Below are 20,436 nucleotides of genomic sequence, written 5' to 3' on the forward strand. Positions count from 1 at the left end.
GGAGTGGGTAGACTTTCCCTTCTCCAGGGGACCTTCCCAACCCCGGGATCAAACCAAGGTCTCCCACATTGCAGGCAGGTTCTTTCAGCTGAGTGACCCAATAATCCCACTGCTGGGCATACACACCAAGGAACCAGAATTGAAAGAGACACACGTACCCCAATGTTCACTGAAGCACTGTTCACAATAGCTAGGACATGGAAGCACCCTAGACGTCCATCAGTAGATGAATGGACAAGGAAGCTGTGTTACATATACACAATGGAATATTACTCAGCTATAAAAAAAGAACACATTTGAGTTCAGTTCTAATGAAGTGGATGAAACTGGAGGCTATTATACAGATAAGTCAGAAAGAGAAACACCAATACAGTATATTAAACGCATACATATGGAACTTAGAAAGACATAATGACAACCCTATATGCAAGACAGTGAAAGAGACACAAGATGTAAAGAACCAAAAAAAAAAAAAAAAGATGTAAAGAACAGACTTTTGAACTCTGTGAGAGAAGGCAAGGGTGGGATGATTTGAGAGAACAGCATTGAAACATGTATATTACCATATGTAAAATAAATGGCCAGTGCCAATTCGATGCATGAAGCAGGGCACTCAAAAGTCGGTGCTCTGGGACAACCCAGAGGGATGAGGTGGGGAGGGAGGTGGGAGAAGGGTTCAAGATGGGGGGACACATGTAAACCTGTGGCTGATTCATGTTGATGTATAGCAAAAACCATAATATTGTAATTAGCCTCCAATTAAAATAAATTAATTTAAAAGAAAAAAAAATCATTGCTTCTCTAATACCAAGTGTGAACCAAGAGAAATCATGAATCAAGAGACATCAGACACAAATAAGAATCCAAGATTCTGTGTTCCCTGCAAATCAACAAGTAAATACTACACAGGAAACCTGACCCAGAACCTATAGATATTTCCATAAATACTAACACATTTTCTATTGTGATCTTAATTAATTCCCATACTTCTCATACAGTATTCCATTACTTGAAATAATATTTTACTACTTGACAATAATACTGGAACCCTCCCCATTTTTATCTTCCTCAAAACTACCCAGGTATCCCCAACAGCAGCAGTACACACCATAATTACTCCAAAAGTACCTTGTGAAAAACACCAATACTGCCCTGCCTCTCCAATGCCAGGTCTGTACCAGAAACACAACCTTAAAACAGTTAAGGAAAAATCTGTCATAATGTCTGAGAGATGCACACTACTGGCAAAACTTTGCAGGCATACCTGTCTGCTCAGTTCAGAATCCAGGTCTCCAGTGATGCTTCTGATCAGAGGAGCCTAGTTCAAAAGACTAGTTTACATGTCTGTGTCCCAGCTGCAAATGAAAGGCTGGGGAATCTAAATTAGGGAGGTGGAATTCATAAGGCTGAAAATGTGGCAAGGTTCAAAAGGTTCTAGACAGAAATCGTAACAAATACCTGGCCCCTTAGCTTCCACTCCTGCCCCACTACAATCTATTTTTCACACAGCAGTCAGAGTAACAACGTTCAAGTAAAGTTGCATCATGTCACACTTCTGCTCAAAATCTTCCACTCCTCACCCATGGTTTCCCCTCCATCTCAATTGAGCCTTCATCTCAATTTATTATTTGAAAATAAAAAAAGTCCTAGCCATGGCTCACAAGGTTGACTGTGATCCTTATAAGGAGCAGCATTCCCCTACTCCACTTCTATATCAGTCTTATCTCATCTTCTACCACTCTCCCCTTTCTCTGTGAGCTATAGTCACATTCGTCTCCTGATCGTCCCTCTGCCTGGAATATCTTCCCCCACAGCCAATATCGTGGCTAGCACATTTCATTCAGGTATCTACACAATTTCTTCAGAGTCTTTGATTACCTTATCTAAAAGCGTAAGTCCCAATCATACTCATTCTAATATCCTGCTCTATCTTTCCTGATATTATTTTGTACTGACACATCCCTCTACCACCAGAAGTTCCATGAGAACAAGAACTCTGATCCGTTCAATGATGTACCCTCATTATCTAGAAGGAAGGAAGGAAGAAAATAGGCGCTCAGTAAATGTTTGCTGTAAGAATTAATGGATCCACTCAACGTTTCACAGAAATTTCCACTTTCACTTGTATTTATCAAAAGAGCAGCCACTATTTTGCTGCTAAGAGAGCCATAAATCAACCAACAGAAAATGTGACCCCATGATACTCATCCAAGAAGTATCAGAATTTCTAATAGGTCCAGTATTTGCAAAGTGCTATCAGTTAAAAAATAAAATTATTATAAATCTATTCATTAGTTAGGTGTTTTTTCCAAATCTTCTATCAATGCTATGAGTGCATTTCAGGTATGTGTCTCTGCAATCATCCGTGCGGCTTTCATCACTATTTTGCATGACTTTATAAACTGTCACACAGCATTCCTTTTTGCACCTAAGTTTATCAATAACCACAGAAGTATGTGGTCAACATATCTTACTCCATGTTTCAAAAGTTTAGTGCAGTTTAGCAAAAATTATCTTTATTTATGGGCTTCCCTGATAGCTCAGTTGGTAAAGAATCTACCTGCAATGCAAGAGACCCCGGTTCGATTCCTGGGTCGGGAAGATCCCCTGGAGAAGGGATAGGCTACCCACTCCAGTATTCTTGGGCTTCCCTTGTGGCTCAGCTGGTAAAAGATCAACCTGCAGTGAGGGAGACCTGGGTTCAATCCCTGGGTTGGGAAGATCCCCCGGAGAAGGGAAAGGCTACCCACTCCAGTATTCTGGCCTGGAGAATTCCATGGAGTTGCAAAGAGGTTTTTTTTTCAAATTTTATATCAACGATATGAATACATTTCAGATACTTGTCTCTGCAACTATCCATGCAGCTTTCGTCTCTATTTTGCATGACTTTACAAACTTTCACACAGTATTCCTTTTTGCAACTAAGTTTATCAATAACCACAGAAGTAAAGGTCAACATGTCTCACTTCATATTTCAACACTTTAGCAAACATTATCTTTATTTATAACTAAACACCATGAGTTAAAATCCCAACTATGCCACTTATTAGTTGAGTGATCTTGGACAAGTTACCTAACTCTGTGCCTCATTTCCCCTGCCTGTAAAATAGATGAAATAGTAATACCTGTAGCTAATAGTGTTGTTATATGGATTCAATTATCTAATATATATAAAGAGATTAATAATAATGTACAGTACATAAGCAAAGGAAAAAAGGAAAGATATTCCCATCCGAATGCAGAATTCCAAAGAATAGCAAGGAGAGATAAAAAAGCCTTCCTCAGTGATCAATGCAAAGAAATAGAGGAAAACAATAAAATGGGAAAGACTAGAGATCTCTTCAGAAAATTAGAGATACCAAGGGAACATTTCATGCAAAGATGGGCTCGATAAAGGACAGAAATGGTATGGACCTAACAGAAGCAAAAGATATTAAGGAAGAGGTGGCAAGAATACACAGAAGAACTATACAAAAAAGATCTTCATGACCCAGGTAATCACGATGGTGTGATCACTCACCTAGAGCCAGACATCCTGGAATGTGAAGTCAAGTGGGCCTTAGGAAGCATCACTATGAACAAAGCTAGTGGAGGTGATGGAATTCCAGTTGAGCTATTTCAAATCCTGAAAGATGATGCTGTGAAAGTGCTGCACTCAATATGCCAGTAAATTTGGAAAACTCAGCAGTGGCCACAGGACTGGAAAAGGTCAGTTTTCATTGCAGTCCCAAAGAAAGGCAATGCTAAAGAATGCTCAAACTACCACACAATTACACTCATCTCACACACTAGTAAAATAATGCTCAAAATTCTCCAAGCCAGGCTTCAGCCATACGTGAACCATGAACTTCCTGATGTTCAAGCTGGTTTTAGAAAAGGCAGAGGAACCAGAGATCAAATTGCCAACAACCACTGGATCATCAAAAAAGCAAGAGAGTTTCAGAAAAACATCTATTTCTGCTTTATTGATTATGCTAAAGCCTTTGACTGTGTGGATCACAATAAACTGTGGGAAACCCAGGGAAAATTCTGAAAGAGATGGGAATACCAGACCACCGACCTGTCTCTTGAGAAACCTGTATGCAGGTCAGGAAGTAACAGTTAGAACTGGACGTGGAACAACAGACTGGTTCCCAATAGGAAAAGGAGTACGTCAAGGCTGTATATTGTCACCCTGCTTATTTAACTTATATGCAGAGTACATCATGAGAAACGCTGGGCTGGGAAGAAGCACAAGCTGGAATCAAGATTGCCAGGAGAAAGATCAATAACGTCAGATATGCAGATGACACCACTCTTATGGCAGAAAGTGAAGAAGAACTAAAAAGCCTCCTGATGAAAGTGAAGGAGCAGAGTGAAAAAGTTGGCTTAAAGCTCAACATTCAGAAAACTAAGATCATGGAATCTGGTCCCATCACTTCATGGCAAATAGATGGGGAAACAGTGGAAACAGTGGAAGACTTTATTTTCTTGGGCTCCAAAATCACTGCAGATGGAGAGTGCAGCCATGAAATTAAAAGATGCTTGCTCCTTGGAAGGGAAGTTATGACCAACCTAGATAGCATATTAAAAAGCAGACACATTACTTTGTCAACAAAGGTCCATCTAGTCAAGGCTATCGTTTTTCCAGTGGTCATGTATGGATGTGAGAGTTGGACGGTGAAGAAAGCAGAGCACCAAAAAATTGACGCTTTTGAACTGTGGTGTTGGAGAAGACTCTTGAGACTCCCTTGGACTGCAAGGAGATCAAACCAGTCCATCCTAAAGGAGATCAGTCCTGGGTATTCATTGAAAGGACTGATGTTGAAGCTGAAACTCTAATATTTTGGCCACCTCATGCAAAGAGTTGACTCACTGGAAAAGACCCTAATGCTGGGAAGGATTGGGGACAGGAGGAGAAGGGGATGACAGAGGATGAGATGGCTGGATGGCATCACCGACTCAATGGACATGGGTTTGGGTAGACTCTGGGAGTTGGTGATGGACAGGGAAGCCTGGCGTGCTGCCATTCATGGGGTCACAAACAGTTGGACATGACTGAGCAACTGAACTGACAGTACATAATAGGTAAGAATTCAGTAAATAATGGCTAAATTAACCAATGAACATATATTATCTCATTTCACCTTCATAACAACTCTGTAGGGGAAGTATAATTAATCTTAAAATGAGGCACAAAGAGGTTAAGTAAGCAACCCAAGACTACAAAACTTTCATCTTGCTCTAATATTCTGTGACTCTAAACTTACCCTAAAATGAAAAGGGTATTTTTAAAGTTTCATCTTAGTAACATAACAAAGTTTACAAGTTTTATTGAGTAAAATCAGATAACCATGAAGACATTCTACATTTCCCCTTTTAGGATAATTTTTGCAGTGAATGACAAGTGCCAAGTGTTTTAATAATATTTTTAAATATTAACAGAAACACAGAGTAGTTGAGAAAAAGCAATTTGGTTTTTACAAAGAAAATATAACCCATTCAATCTACTAATTCCTTTAATTAACTGGGCATATAAAAGTAATCAGCAAAACCAATACAATAACAAAAATGGTATTTTCATTCCATTTTAAAGTCAATTAAAGTAAAAAGATTAATTATAAGCTTTGGAAGTTTTTTTTTTCCAGACAGAAACTTGGAATTCTTATGTAGTTCATTAAAAAAATGAAATTATTTAGTTCAGTAAACATTCATTTATTCACTCAACACATATATTGGGCACTTACTATCTGCACTGTATACTATAAGGGCACTGTTTTTAGATGCTGGGAATACAGAAGTGAACAAAACAAAGTTACTGACCTTATGAAACTTTATCCTAGAGAAGGACAGCAGACAGTATAACAAGTAATAATTTCACTTTTTTGGTTTATAAATTTTTCTCATTTTATTGAAGTATATTTGATTTACAATGTTGTGTTAATTTGTTCTGTACAGCAAAATGACTGTTATATATCTATCTTTTCACGTTATTTTCCATTATGGTTTGTCATGGGATATCAAAAAGAGTTCCCTGTGAACAAGTAAGTAACATCAGACGGCTCTAAGACTGTTATCACAGGGTGAGTGGATAGAGAATGCCAAGTAAGGGTTTGTATTTTTATATGAGGTAATCAGAAGACTTCATAATATCTGCAGAAACACAACAGAAAGAGAGCAAAGCATAACAATGTGAATGTACTTAAACACTACTGAACAGTTAAAAATGGTTAAGCTGGTAGATTTTATGTGCATTTCACCACCATGTAACTTTTTTTTACTTAAAAAATAAAAAGGGGACAAATGTATACCTACAGCTGATTTGTGCTGATGTATGGCAGAAACTAATACAATGCTGTAAAGCAATTCTCCTTCAATTAAAAATAAATAACTTTTTTAAAAAATAAAAAAGAAATAGGGTTGACACTATAGCAATCTAGGGGGAAAACTGATCCATGTAAAAGGATTGGCAAGTGCAAGATCCCTGAGACAGGAGTAAGCTTGGCATTTTTCTTAAGAGCTCTGTGTGGTAGGAGCAGAAATAAACAATGGGGAAGCACTGGGGCAGGATAAGCATACATGTACATGATGTAGGGCCTTAAGAGCCACTATAAGGACACTGGCTTTTACTTAAAATAATAAGCCGCTGGATGGAGTTTTTTTTTTTTTTAATCTTGCTATTTTTTGTTGAGGTACAATTCACATAACATAAAACTCACCATTTTAACCATTTTAAAGTGTACAAAGTACCAATGGATGGTTTTGGCCAAAGTAGCTTCTGAACAGGATCACAATGACTGCTATGCTGAGAGAACAAGAGAACAGGAAGAAGAGTTAGCAGGTTTTACAGTAATTAAAGTGAAATGGGTGTTTACTTGTATCAATCAGGGCAGTAGTAGTGGAGCAAATAAGAAGTTGTCAAAATCTGCATATACTTTAAAGGAGGAACTGACAGGATTGCAAGCAGAGTGTAACAGAAAACAATGAATCAAGGATAACTCAGTTTTTGGCCTGAGCAACTGAAGAACAGAGCTCCCACCTACTGAGATGGGAAATTCTACAGGAAAAAAGACTGTGGGTGAGAGGAATCAGAGGTCTGATTTCAGACATGTCTAACTCCAGATGACCACCAGACATCTAACTGGAGACATAGCTGGGATACTGGAGTCCAGAATTCAGAGGAGAGTCCTGGGCTAGAGACTCCAATGTGGGGTCAGCATCACGCAGTGTGCTGCTGTGCTTAGCGCTCAGTCGTGTCTGACTCTCTGTGACCCCATGGACTGTAGCCCACCAAGATCCTCTGTCCATGGGATTTTTCAGACAAGAATACTGGACTGGGTTGCCATTTTCCTCCTCCAGGGGTTTTTAACACAACCAGTAAGTACCAGCACAGGAACTACTTCTTCCAAAGGTCTATTGCCATTTAAATTAATATGTGATTTGTGGCCCATAAAAGACTACTATTCTTCCTCTAATTTAAGTCCTTTATTTACATGGAATAGATCTGTACAAAAGGAATCATAGCCTACAAGTCTAGGAGTGAAAAAACAAAATGACGACAAACAATGAAAAAAAATACTAATGTTCAGTTGTCCATGAATACGGAACTAGAGGTTCTTTTATCACTCTGAAATATCACCCAAGCAGGGCAACATGAATGAGCGAAGGTAAAAGGAAGGACTCAATGGATGGCAATCTTTAACTCCTTCTCTCCCTTCTGATAAATGGAATACTCACTGAAGATGTTCTCATCATGTAAAGTTCTTAACAATGGAGAAACAAATCTGTTACCAGACATCAAACCTAGAGTACAGTAAGATGTTTGTAATCTAACATGCAAGGAAAATGAAAGGTTCCACTGAGGAAAATTTCTAAACAACTGAAGTTTATCTAGGTGCCAAATACCTTTCCTTTTGAACCAGTACTGAATTTTTCCCCCCTCTAACATCTTCTAGAGCCAGGTTCCTCCTTATTAACATCTTTAGCCTAAGAGCTCATAAGAATGTGATAACCTCTAGACGATTACATTATTGTACCATTGTTTCTACATAATAGCCCCATCCTGAAGTGCAGTTATTCTGTCAATGTCTCCTTTCTCTACCGTTAACCTTTTTTTTTTTTAACTAAATAGAAAAGGAGACTAACACTGTTTTACTTTCTAGTCCTTAGCTGTGGCTGCCAGAAATCCGGCCTTCACAAAGCACATATTACAATTCCTTGGTACCTAGTACCTACAACCTCCATGGGAAATTTGAACACTTAAAAAAATAGAAAACAATTTTCTCAGCTATTTAAGGGTAATGTCCTCAACCTTATTAGATGCATACTGAAGTATTTAAGGGCACCAACTTACTTTAGGGGTTCAGAACGAAAAAAAAGAATGTATATGTTAAGAATGGTAAAGCAACATGGCAAAAGATAATCATTAATAATCTTAATGTTAGCTGGCCTATAAATACTTCCAACCCTTCAGAAAACATACATGTTTTTAAGACAAAAAGTTAGGGGGAAATTAGCAGTATATCAAGCAAATGCCTATGTGTAAAACTGGTAGAAGAATAATGCGACTGGACCTTTAAGATGGAGAAAACATATAACTAAGTTTCAACAAAAACTGGGTAAAAAGTAAAAAGCCACACCAAAAAACTACCTACATACACAAATGGCAGAAAAAATGAACAGTAGGTTCAAAGTAGAAAAAAACTAACTTGGTCTCCTCACCACACTGGAGAGCTCAAGGACCTTGTTTCCTTTTTACAGAGAACAGTATTTTATTTCCTATACGTGTTTTCAAAGTCACCAGGATACTGGTATTTACTAAAGGTAATTCGACTTTAAAAAATGTTTTTCTCTGTATCACAAAAGTTTTGGAATAGATACTTCTGTAAAAGATGGGGACTTCCTTGGTGGTGCAGTAGGTAAGAGTCTGCCTGCCAATGCAGGACATATAGGTTCAATCACTGGTTCAGGGAGATTTCGCATGCCTCAGAGCAACTAGTCCATGCATTACAACTACCGAGTCTGCATTCTAGGGCCCACAAGCAACAGCTAATAAGCCCCTGTGCCACAACTAGGGAAGCTCGGGTGCCCAAGAGCCAGCAAGTCGCAACTACTGAGCCTGCATGCTGCAACTACTGAAGCCCATGCACCTTGAACCTGTGCTCCGCAACAAGAGAAGCCACAATGAGAAGCCAGCGCCAACGCAACTAGAGAGTAGCCCCCTGCTCTCTGTAACTAGAGAAAGCCCACATACAGCAACAAAGACCCAGAGCAACCAAAACTAAATAAATAAAAAGAAATATAGTAGGGTGTACATGTCCAAAAAAGTTAAAAACAAAAAAAGATATAACCTATATCTCATCATCCAGATTTACTATCTGTCCTCAACCTCTTAAAATAGGAATACATATATAAATTTATCTGTGACAAAACTGAAATGGTACTGTGCATAAAATGTTCTCTGAGGTGCCTCTCTCATCTTAATTGTAAATATTTTTTAATGTCAAAAAAAAAAAAAAACTTTAAAAGAACTTGACTGACCAAAAATCAAATGACTCAAATACTAAGCATAAAGAGCCTGAGTTATGCAATGATGGTAATCAATCTTCATACAAAGGCAAAATCTAACCACCTCATTATACCTTTTATATTACTTTTTATTCTTATATTAAAAATTAGTATATATAATACATATATATTTATATATTTTATATACTTTTTATGTATTTTATAACACTTTTAAAAAATTATACTTTTTAAAGTATGTGTTTTTTAGAGGCAGTAAGGTCTTTGAGAGTATGAATTCTGGAGCCAGACTGACTATATTCAAGTTCTGGCTTCCACAAATAGTAGCCATAGGGCTTTGTGACCTTGAATAGGTTACCCTCCCTGATCCTGTTACCTCTTTTCTGAAAATAAGAACAACAGAATCAAAAAAAAAAAAGAACAATAGAATCTTATGTCAATGTTGTGAAGACTGAGTTAATACAAAAAATTCCCTAAAATCATACCTGGAATAAAATAAGTACACCAAAAACACTAACCACTATGATTATTTTCCTTATTCCACACGTAGGCAGGAATGCTTTGCAAACAAAAGCTTCCTTCCCAACTCCTGAGTCCAAAACCTACAATCTTCTGTTCTCATCAAATTAAATATAAGAACAGGGGGAAAAAGAAAAACAGAATGAAAATTTCAACAATGTCAGAAGGAAAAAATAATCAGAGTATATCTTACAGATGGTGGGTATCATCTTTGTGTGGGGTAGCAATATTATATAAGGAAATAATTTTTTTCCTATTTTTATCAAACAAAGATGACAATGCTAAGAATGGAGGAAGAAAATCTGTAAAAATCTTTTGACATTACACATCTCCCTATTTACAGAAAAACTCAATTACAATAAATGAGAGGATGTGTAAGAATAAGCTAAGGCTGGCACACTTCCATTCATCAGAAAAATTACTTGTAATCAAGTTGTTTTCTACAGACTTTTCATTTGTGTAATTTTAAAATTAGGCACCAAGAGCATTTTTCCCCAACTATCAAGTGTGCTTCCTTCCTAAGGAACTTGAGTCATCAGCTGTGTCTTAGGCATCACAGTACGTTGACCAATGCTTCTTAGACTTGATATATAATCACTCTGATCTTGAAGTACTAAATACCATTAACAATCTGTTCTTTTGTATGACAAAGGTAGACTTCAAGAACTATAACGTCCTCTATTTCAGAAATATACTTAAGTTTCTTTACTACATTCTTAGAAAAGTTACTTCTACAATGTGACTTCAAACTTAAGCCACAGTACCTGTTTCTTCATTAGAAACCAGTCAAATCATTTTCTATAAATATCCATCCCTAACAGTTATAAGTGAAAGCTCAAGACAGGAGAGTATGTCTGAATTGTAAGCATATTACAATATACCCACTTTTTCAGATAAGCTGGTCTCTAAGAATTAAAAATAGTAAAGCTAGCTGGCTCAAAGTGAAATTATAAACTATAAATTTTAAAGTAAATCAACCACAAAAATATGAAATATCAATAGCTAAAACCTAACAAATGTATTAAATTTCAACCACTTATGAAATACAACTTAAAATTCCAAAAGTGGAAACATGTACATAATTTAGATTTCTATAAGGATTCGAAACACCTTTACACCGTCAAGTGCAAACATAAGTACAGACAAGGGACTATGACTTTTGGCCCACCACGCACATGCACGTGCACACACACACACACACACACACACACACAAAATGGCTCCAGCTACCACCCCATGTTGACATACATCTACCCCACACTTCGCACCTTATCCTTACTCTCATTACCTCGCCCTTCCCCCATATTATACCCCAAACCATCTGCCTCTGCCTCCTTCCAGGAAATCTGATGTGTAAATAAAACAATTCAGCCAAAGATGTTACCAATGACAATAATGGTAGGGAAGGATGGAGTTATGAAAAAGACATAGAGGTCTTTGAGGACTTACTATGAGTTAAAATTCTAAAGAAAATAAATTGTGAAAAGGTGAAGCTGAGTAAAACTAATTCTGAAGAGAGATTTGCAGAGTAAACTGCTGGTCAAAGTATCTTTCACCACAGAAACTAAAATCCAGCTAATCCATGGCTTTTCTAGGTTAACAAGAAACTGGTTTGGTTTTCAGATAATCCTTACGGGCTATCAGTCATTTAATCACTCTTATAAATTAACCAAATCAAATATAAACTCAAAGCTGAAGGAAGAATGGGCAATACTGGGGAAAAAATTTTTCTAACTGCAGTGCACAGAGCACTCCAAGATGAAGGCTTCAACAGGATAAGAGAATGGGATGCTTAAGTGACTTGTAATCAATTAAGACAGCAAGCTATCAGAAATAACAACAAAAAAGGATGATGACAATGGTGGAAAACTCGTGCTAGACAGAGCAGGGTTTCTCAACCTCAGTCCTTCTGACACTTTGGCCAGATAATTCTGTGTTGGGCGGGGGTGAGGGGGGGGGGTGTAGCTGTCCTATGAATTGTTAAGATGTTTCACAGTATCTCTGGCCTCTACCCATTAGATAGATACTAGTAAGCATCCCTCAAGTTGTGACAAGCAAAACTATCTCTAGACTTACAGATATTTTTATGTCTGCTTTGCATATACATTTTAACTACACATTAATTTTTCAAAATTTTTCAAATTTTTCAAATTTTTCAAATATTTTTCATAGTATTTACATCATAAATACTATGATGTAAATTCAGAACAGACATTTTAAAAGATTCAATGATTAAGTGACAGAATTGTGTTCAAGAGGAAATTAAGGATTTCTTAAATTCTATTTCTTAATGTGTGGTAATGATGTTCTAGTATTTCAACTTCTATAAATACATTTATTTAACTATATTCTGTAACTAATAGATTCCAAATGAAATTAGGCTTGGAAACAACATATTTTTAATAATTTTGCACAGCACTTTACAATCTCTTCAGCAATTTTACAAATTTATCCCACTTAATTCTTAGGAAAAAAAGCAAATTATATTACACCCAATTAAAAAGTATAGGGTTCTACCTGTATTCTTTTGAAAACTAAATCCAAAGTTCAAAGCTGTTAAATATATAATTGTGTCTGTGTATGTGCATATCCCTTTCAATCATTAATGCAAACAAAGATAAATGGAAAGAAAATTCTGCTCCACAAATCATATTTGTACACTTGGCTCAAGTACAGAAATCACATTATTTTCCCCAATTTGTGTCTGAAATTTCACAATTCACATATAACCAAAAGTATCAAGCATATTCTTGAACTGAAGAGTCTAATTCCAATTTATGTATCTTTAAATCTAACCTATCCCCTCCACCTCAAATTCACCAAACTTCTATCTCCTAACTATCAGGAACAATGCTTCCTAAGTTTTCATTTTGTTTTAGTTGCTAAGTCATGTCCTACTCTTGTGACCCCAAGGACTGCAGCCCGCCAGGCTCCTCTGGCCATAGGATTTCTCAGACCAGAATACTGGAATGAATGCGGAGAAGGAATACCATTTCCCTCTCCAGGGGAGCTTTCCAAACCAGAGGTCAAGCCCACATCTCCTGCACTGCAGGCAGATTCTTTACCACTGTGCCACCAGGGAAGACTGCTTCCTAAATGACTAGCCACAAACTGTTGAAGGACTGTGCAAAGTTTTAGCTAACATTCAACCAAAGTATTGCTTCCCTGGCAGCTCAGTAGTAAAGAACCCACCTGCAATGCAGGAGCCGCAAAAGACAGAGGCTCCATCCTTGGGCTGGGAAGATCCCCTGGAGAAGGAAATGGCAACATGTGCCAGTATTCTTGCCTGGAGAATCCCATGGACAGAGGAGCCTGGTGGGCTACAGTCCATTGGGTCTCAAAGAGTCAGATACAACTGAAGCGACTTAGCAACAAAAGTATTAGCATACAAGTCAGATAAAATTCAACTCTAACACACATTCCAACTTTGAACCTTCAATCTAGATTCAAAATCTTAGACATTTTTCAATTACAAAGTCTGAGGTCCTCAAAGCTTTATAAAACTACTCTGTCTCCAATACAACAGCATCTAAGGTCCAAATTCAACACAGAGTGAGCCCTCAATAAATTGTGGTATCTTTGCATTAAACATCTGACAAGTTTTACCAGTTATTCTTCCATATGATTTCTTGTGTACTCTTGTTTATTTCTACAATCACTACCCCAATCCAGGACTCAATTACCCAGTTCATCAAGTAGCTAACTTATTCCTTATTGTATCATATCCCAACTGCTCAGTTCAGTTCAGTCCCTCATTGGTGTTCGACTCTTTGCAACTCCATGGACTGCAGCACCCCAGGCTTCCCTGTCCATCACCAAGACTCTCGGAGCTTGCACAAACTCATGTCCATGGAGTTGGTGATGCCTTCCAACCATCTCATCTTCTGTCATCCCCTTCTCCTCCTGCCTTCAATCTTTCCTAGCATCAGGGTCTTTTCCAGTGAGTCAGTTCTTCCCATCAGGTGGCCAAAGTATTGGAGTTTCAGCTTCAGCATCAGTCCTTCCAATGAACATTCAGGACTGATTTCCTTTATAATTGACTGGTTGGATCTCCCTGCAGTACAAGGGACTCTCAAGAGTCTTCTCCCAACACCACAGTTCAAAAGCATCAATTCTTCAGCACTCAGCTTTCTTTATAGTCCAACTCTCACATCCATACATGACTACTGGAAAAACCATAGCTTTGACTCAACAGACCTTTGTTGGTTCAACTAACCAAAATTCCACAATATTGGTTGACTCAACCAACCAAATTCCCAACTGCTCAACCAACTAAAAGTCCACAATACCCCATAGTTACCATAGCCTATTATATGAAAAATGAGAGTTCCAGTCATCATGGCTCAAGTTAGCATTTCTCCTTATTTCCTACTGTAAACTCTCCATTCTAGGCAAGTAAACCTACATGTTATCTTACTACACCTTATGATATCTTCTTTATCTCAAAAAGCTCTCTTCAACTGGCTGATGTCCCTCCAGCTTAATAAATTCTCATTTCAACTACAGTACATAATTGGAACTCTTATTTTTATACCTTGACATTTATGTCTACTCTGGCAAGCTCAATGCTTTTTACCTCTCCTCTCACTCAAGACTGTGCCTTCATGACTCCTATTAGCCACAGACATACAATAAACACTGATGACTAAACAACAATGTTCTTATTGTACATGTTCTCACATTGTTTAGTTGGAGCTATAGTAGCTTCAGAATGGAATCACCCAATATCAAAGGGAATCTACACTCCCTGAGAACTGTTCTCAGTACTGCTGTTTCTGCAACCTAGCTAGGACAGAATTGTCCCCACTAGTCCTAAGGCAAAGCCTTCACACTGCTATGTGGCAGTGTTACTACCTTCACAAGACTCTAAATGGTAGGATTATTCCATTTATCCTTAACGTTGCTCCCTTTCCCTTGTAAAAAAATTGACAACCAAACTAAGTTTAGCCCAAAACAGTAAGCTGTTCTTATACTAAATCTCAATCATTTAAGAAAAGATTAAATCCAGCCCCTTTAAAAGGGGCACAGTAAATGTGTTTTATAAAAACTTCTAAGTTATCTACAGGACTCTCAACTAATTTTTTTCTGAGTCCCATCCCAGCAGAAAAAGAAGTGGTTTCTTATTTCCTCACTGAGATAAAGAGATGTGGAAAAACTGTAACTATCATTATTTAAGACCTTCAAATTGTTACTATTATGAACATAAGAATTTTGTAAAATATCTAATACCCTAATGCCAGATAAAAAGTATTGTGTATGCCACAGTTTTTATCAGCAAATTTCTAGGACCATAGAAAAATCAATATTATAAACAATATAATAAAAGTTGAATAAGAGGTCTCAATCCAAAAGAAATAATTTTAAGGTTGCTGTCGGGACTGCAAGGGGCATGGGTCTGATCCTTGGTTGGGTGACTAAGATCCCACATTTCACACAGCACCACCAAATAAACAAATGTTGCTGTCATGTTTGCAAGATGAAATTGAAGCAAAGATGCAAATAACATACCTACAAGGACTGAGGCGAGTAACAAAAATGAGTGCAGCAGGCTAAGCATACATACAGCCAGCCAGATTGAAGGGAATCACGTTGATTCCCAAGCCCAGTTTAAAGAGGGGAACAGCTACTGCTCTGCTCTAGACAATAGTAATATTTCTGAGCAGTTAACAGGATTTTCAAGCCGTCCTCTCAAAATACAGAAATCCATAAACTTCACTCAGAAATTTCCCAATTTGGGACTTCCCTGGTGGTCCAGAGGCTAAGACTCCATGTCCCAGTTCAGGAAGCCTGGGTTCGATCCCTGGTCAGGCAACTAGATCCCATATGCTGCAACTAAGGATCCCACATGCCGCAATTAAGACCCAGCACAGTCAGTAAATTTTAAACAAGAAGAATAAATTTTTAAAAGAAGTTTCCCAATTTTTCAAAGTTCATCAGTACTTGAAACTTAAAGACACTGCAAATCAAACAAAACACATCTCTAAGGTGATTCAGTCCAGAGAATACCGTTGAACTAACATGTGAAAACTGCTTTCAAAAAGGCATGAGGGGGCAATAGGTAAAAAGTTCAGGTTTAGGTCAAACTGGCTTGGGTTTGACTGTCTAATTCACCACTGAGCAGGTGGACAATGTCAGAAAAAATATTTCTTCAAGCCTGCTTCTTCAAATATAGAATGTCACCACTCTCTCATACAAGTTGGAAAGTGAAACTTTTAACACAGTATCAGAAATACAGCAGACATTACAAAAATGTCCCTTACTCTCCCTGCTCCACCCTGCAAATCTGTAAGATAATTTAAAAGATATTAGATAATAAACACCCTGGAAGATGTTAAACAAGTTATAAAAATGAGAGCAAAAGAGAGGGGTGCTTGCCATGCCCAGTTCTTTGCTACTCAAAGAGGTCCTTACACACACAGAAAAGATACTGCTAACTAATGGCTTGAAATGGGTCAAGATAGTACAGTTAGCTGGACTATCAATATCAAGATTAAAAAGATGAAGAGTCGCAGCTCCTTAAAGATAAAGACCAAAAGTCTGTCCATTTTATTAAATTCATAGACTCTGACTTGCAGGTAGAAGTGAGAAATAATTTAAGCTTAAACTTTTATACTTTTCATACTTTTGGCCCAACTTCCAGAAAACTTATTTAAGAAGCATGCAACAAAGCAAAGCATCTACACCAGACTTTTTAATATAAGAAACATGTCAGGAATTCCCTGCTTGTCCAGTGGTTAGGACTCCATGTTCTCAGCTTGGATTTGATCCCTTGTTGGGAAACTAAAATCCCCACAAGCCCAGACAGCACAGTCAAAGAAAAAAAAAATCATATTCTAAGAGTTCATTTAAAGTATGATTTCATTAAACAAAAACAGGGGATTGATTTTACTACTACCGCTGAAATACCTTTGGACCTCTCAAACACACCAACTTTTTTAAAGAGAAAGAAAAAACATCAACTCACCAATATATTTGTGTTAAAAAGTACAATTCACATATACATAAAAATTCTTTGGGCTATATATAATCAGAATAGTTCTAATAAATTTCTAATGTGGTTGCATATAATAAAGCATTTTATTCATATATTTGAGTACATGTCTATACAGATGCTAAGCTCTAGAAAATTCATGGTCAGTCAGTCAGTCAGTTCAGTCGCTCAGTCGTGCATCTTCCTACAAACAGAACACAGGGTGGACATGTGTGAGAAATGGACAGCATTGGGAAAGTTTAGTTTCAAGATTCTAAACACATTCTCTTTTCTAGCTTCCCACCATCACACTAAGGGCAAGATAAAACTAATGCAAAACAGGACTGACAAATCACAAAGCGGAAGCAACTAAAAACGATTATTAAGTATCTAAAACGACTTATACTTTAAAGTTAAATCCACATTTCCACTATAGCTTGTCCTAATCTACACAAACGTGTATTCATTCTCTCATAGGAGAGTCTGAATGCATTCTATTCTCATATCATCCTTAGATAAACTTCTTACAAACGACCATAAATAGCTCAGATGTGTGGATAAAAATACATTACAAATATCTCCAGGTACCCCAAAACTACAATCTTGATGTTAATTTTGAAATTAAAGATTTCTCAGTGGCTTTTAAAAAAAAAAATCTGCTTAAAACAAACATCAAAAAGTAAGCAGCCTTTTAACCAATGTTTAATGAAAAATGATACTTTATAAATGACTCCAGAGTTCTGAATTTAGAAAATCTTTGTTTAAAAAGGGTCTTAGTCCGCAAAGATTACGCTGTCAATTTATACTTTTTCTTCAACCATCAGAATAGACCAGTGTCTATTCTTACTGTTTAACTCTTTAAAAACAAAGGACATTTTACATACTACTAATCAGTAGTTTAAACTACCTCATGTGGATGCCTTACTTTTTACTACCTCATAGAAATCAGCATCTAACAAAAAGTGAAAACAGAAATGTGCTGGAAGTCACATTTAGAACATAAATACAAATGTAAAAACAAAGGCCCTTATAGAGGTTATCCAGCATAGATATTTCAAACTAAACATCTACTAGAAGCTCCTAATCTAAAATGTTTCTCTAGAAAATGAACACTACAAACTGCAACAGAAGTCTACCTACAAAGCATCCTCAGACTAAGTAAAAGACGGAACAAAAATATGCTAGGCTATGCAGTCCTAAGTCAGGGAAAATAACAAAAACAATCCACTACATGAAATATCCAGACATATTCTAAATTATCAAATGAATCTATACTCATCCAAAACACCCCGAAAAAATTCCAATCCAATTCTTTTAAACATACTTTAAAGTCTTTAAGTTTACTACGGTGGGAAGTGAAAAAGTTAACCAAAAATAAAGCACTTCACACAAGAATAAAATGATGCAGTTGGTCCTGGGTTACACTGGAAACAAAAAAAGTCTTCAAAACCGGAGTCATCAAGAAATTATACGCTTTAGCACACTTTAACTCCAACGTGGGGAGGTGGGGTGGTGGAGGGTTGCCACTGTTTTGACAATCCATTAATTACACTATATGTCTATTGCACCTGAGGGTTGAAGAAAACTCTTCCAAGTTAGGTCACGAGGGACCGTCCCTCTAAAAGACGCAAAGCAGCCTACAGACCAAAGAACATCCCGAAACGAGGGACCGTCCCTCTAAAAGACGCAAAGCAGCCTACAGACCAAAGAACATCCCGAAACGACTTAGCTTTCTCTCCACGAAACCCTTTCCCCTGGGCAACAGAATGTTTCCACAGAGCAGAAACACACCCTCCTGCTAATCTTCTCGGAACAGTCGGACAGAGGCGGGGCACTCTGGAGAGCCGTAGCCGCCCGGCTCAGACCAGCAGGAGACCACTGTTACACCTCCTCCGGCGACCCCTCCGCAGAACCGGGTCGGTCTGGATCGCCGCGCCCGGTAAAGAACAATACAATCGCAACTTCCCACGAGCCTGCGCGGTGATTCTTCGCGGCGGAGGGGACTCCGGAATTCGCCACGGGCAGGGGCTGGGGCAAAAGGGTAAGGAGGGTGAGTGCTGGACCAGACTGGCAAAGATCACCGACCCCGTGGCAGCTGCCCGCCCCGTCGCCCGGCAAGCCCGCTGGAGTGATGGTGCCACCAGCCTGAGCCCCACGGCTCTCGCTTGGCCACCGGATCTCCCGACTTTGCTTCTCTGGCAAGCGACCCCAGCCTCCCCTGCTGCTGGGGCGGCAGGGGGCGGGAAAGGCCTCGCCGGAGATTCAGAGCGTCCTCGGCCCGCCACGGAAGGGAACGCGGTCGGGGCGCGGGGGACAATAGGGAGTGGGGAGCACTACGCGCCCGAGTGGCGCCGCCGGCCGGCCGGGCTGACTGACGCACCCGCCGCACGGCGCGATTGGGCTCCGCTCGGCCCGGCCGCCGCTGCCGCCGCGCGGTCCGCCGAGCTCACGGCGCCCCCGGCACTGGGGGTCGTGCCTCACCTCCCAGCCCGGGAACCCAGGAGAGGAGCAGAAATAACACTCTCAGCAACACCATCTTCCGCTGCCGCCGCCGCCGCCGCCGCCGCCTCCTCACGGGTTAACAGCAGCACATCGAACCGGAGGGAGAAGCTGAAGGGGCTTGGTCCGGAGCCTACACGGGAAGCCGGGACCTCCCCGGGCAGGAGAAACGGCGAAACACCTCCCTCTCGCCCCACTTCAGGGGCCGGCAAAGCTCCCAGCACCTCCAAAACAGGGACCTCCCTCCCCCTCGTTCGTTTCTTTCCTCCCTTCCCCGCTTTCCTTCCCTCGCTCCTTCCCTCTTCTCTACCTCCCTCCCCCGAGCCCGGGACCTCCGCCTCCTTCCTTACCACGTGACCAGCCGGCGCCCAACGGGCAGGCGGAGCCGCACCCCTTCCTCCCGCCCCTCCCCCTCCCCCAGGCGCCCCAGGGGCGCGCGCATGCGCACTGGGGCCGGTTCCCGGGCTGCTAGGCCCGCCGCCGCTTCCTGTCCGCCGGCGGAGAGCTGGGATTGGGCTTGGGAGGCGGGGTTTCCTGGGGTTCCGCCTCCGGACTGGAGCGCAACTCTGCGGACCGTACAGGGTTCGCTCTTAGTGCTGGTGAGAACTGTGTCTTGAGCAGAAGAGGCAAACTGAGGGATGTTAAGGCGTCGCTGTCCTCGTCTTAACTTCACAGGGAATGGGGATTTTTGTTACTTCTTTTTTTGCCTCCCTGGGTGTACAACTTCTACCAAGTAAACAAAAGCAAAGCCTCCCCCACCCCGCAATAGAAGCAAAATCCCAACAAACAATAATTACTTTGGAGACAGCCAACAAAGCTCAGAACCTGAATGTAAAGCCTTTCAAGCAGCAGAAACATACAGCCTAAGTCCTATTTTTCTGAATTCTATAAAACTGTGTCACAGACCAGGCCTTGGCCATTCTAAAAGCGTGCAGCCTCTACCA

General features: G+C 39.5%; 1 protein-coding gene across 1 annotated transcript in view; it reads right to left on the reverse strand.

Moving 5' to 3' along the window:
• ADAM10 (ADAM metallopeptidase domain 10) overlaps positions 1–19,576 on the reverse strand; it is a 139,613-nt gene extending 120,037 nt beyond the window's left edge. Inside the window, exon 1 of the mRNA XM_043921216.1 lies at positions 19,475–19,576. Within this exon, the coding sequence (XP_043777151.1) occupies positions 19,475–19,529 (55 nt within the window). The 5' untranslated portion in view covers positions 19,530–19,576. The remainder of the gene's footprint in view (positions 1–19,474) is intronic.
• Positions 19,577–20,436: the final 860 nt, after the last annotated feature.

Source organism: Cervus elaphus, chromosome 12 (assembly GCF_910594005.1).
Source record: "Cervus elaphus chromosome 12, mCerEla1.1, whole genome shotgun sequence".
Lineage (NCBI taxonomy): Eukaryota > Metazoa > Chordata > Mammalia > Artiodactyla > Cervidae > Cervus > Cervus elaphus.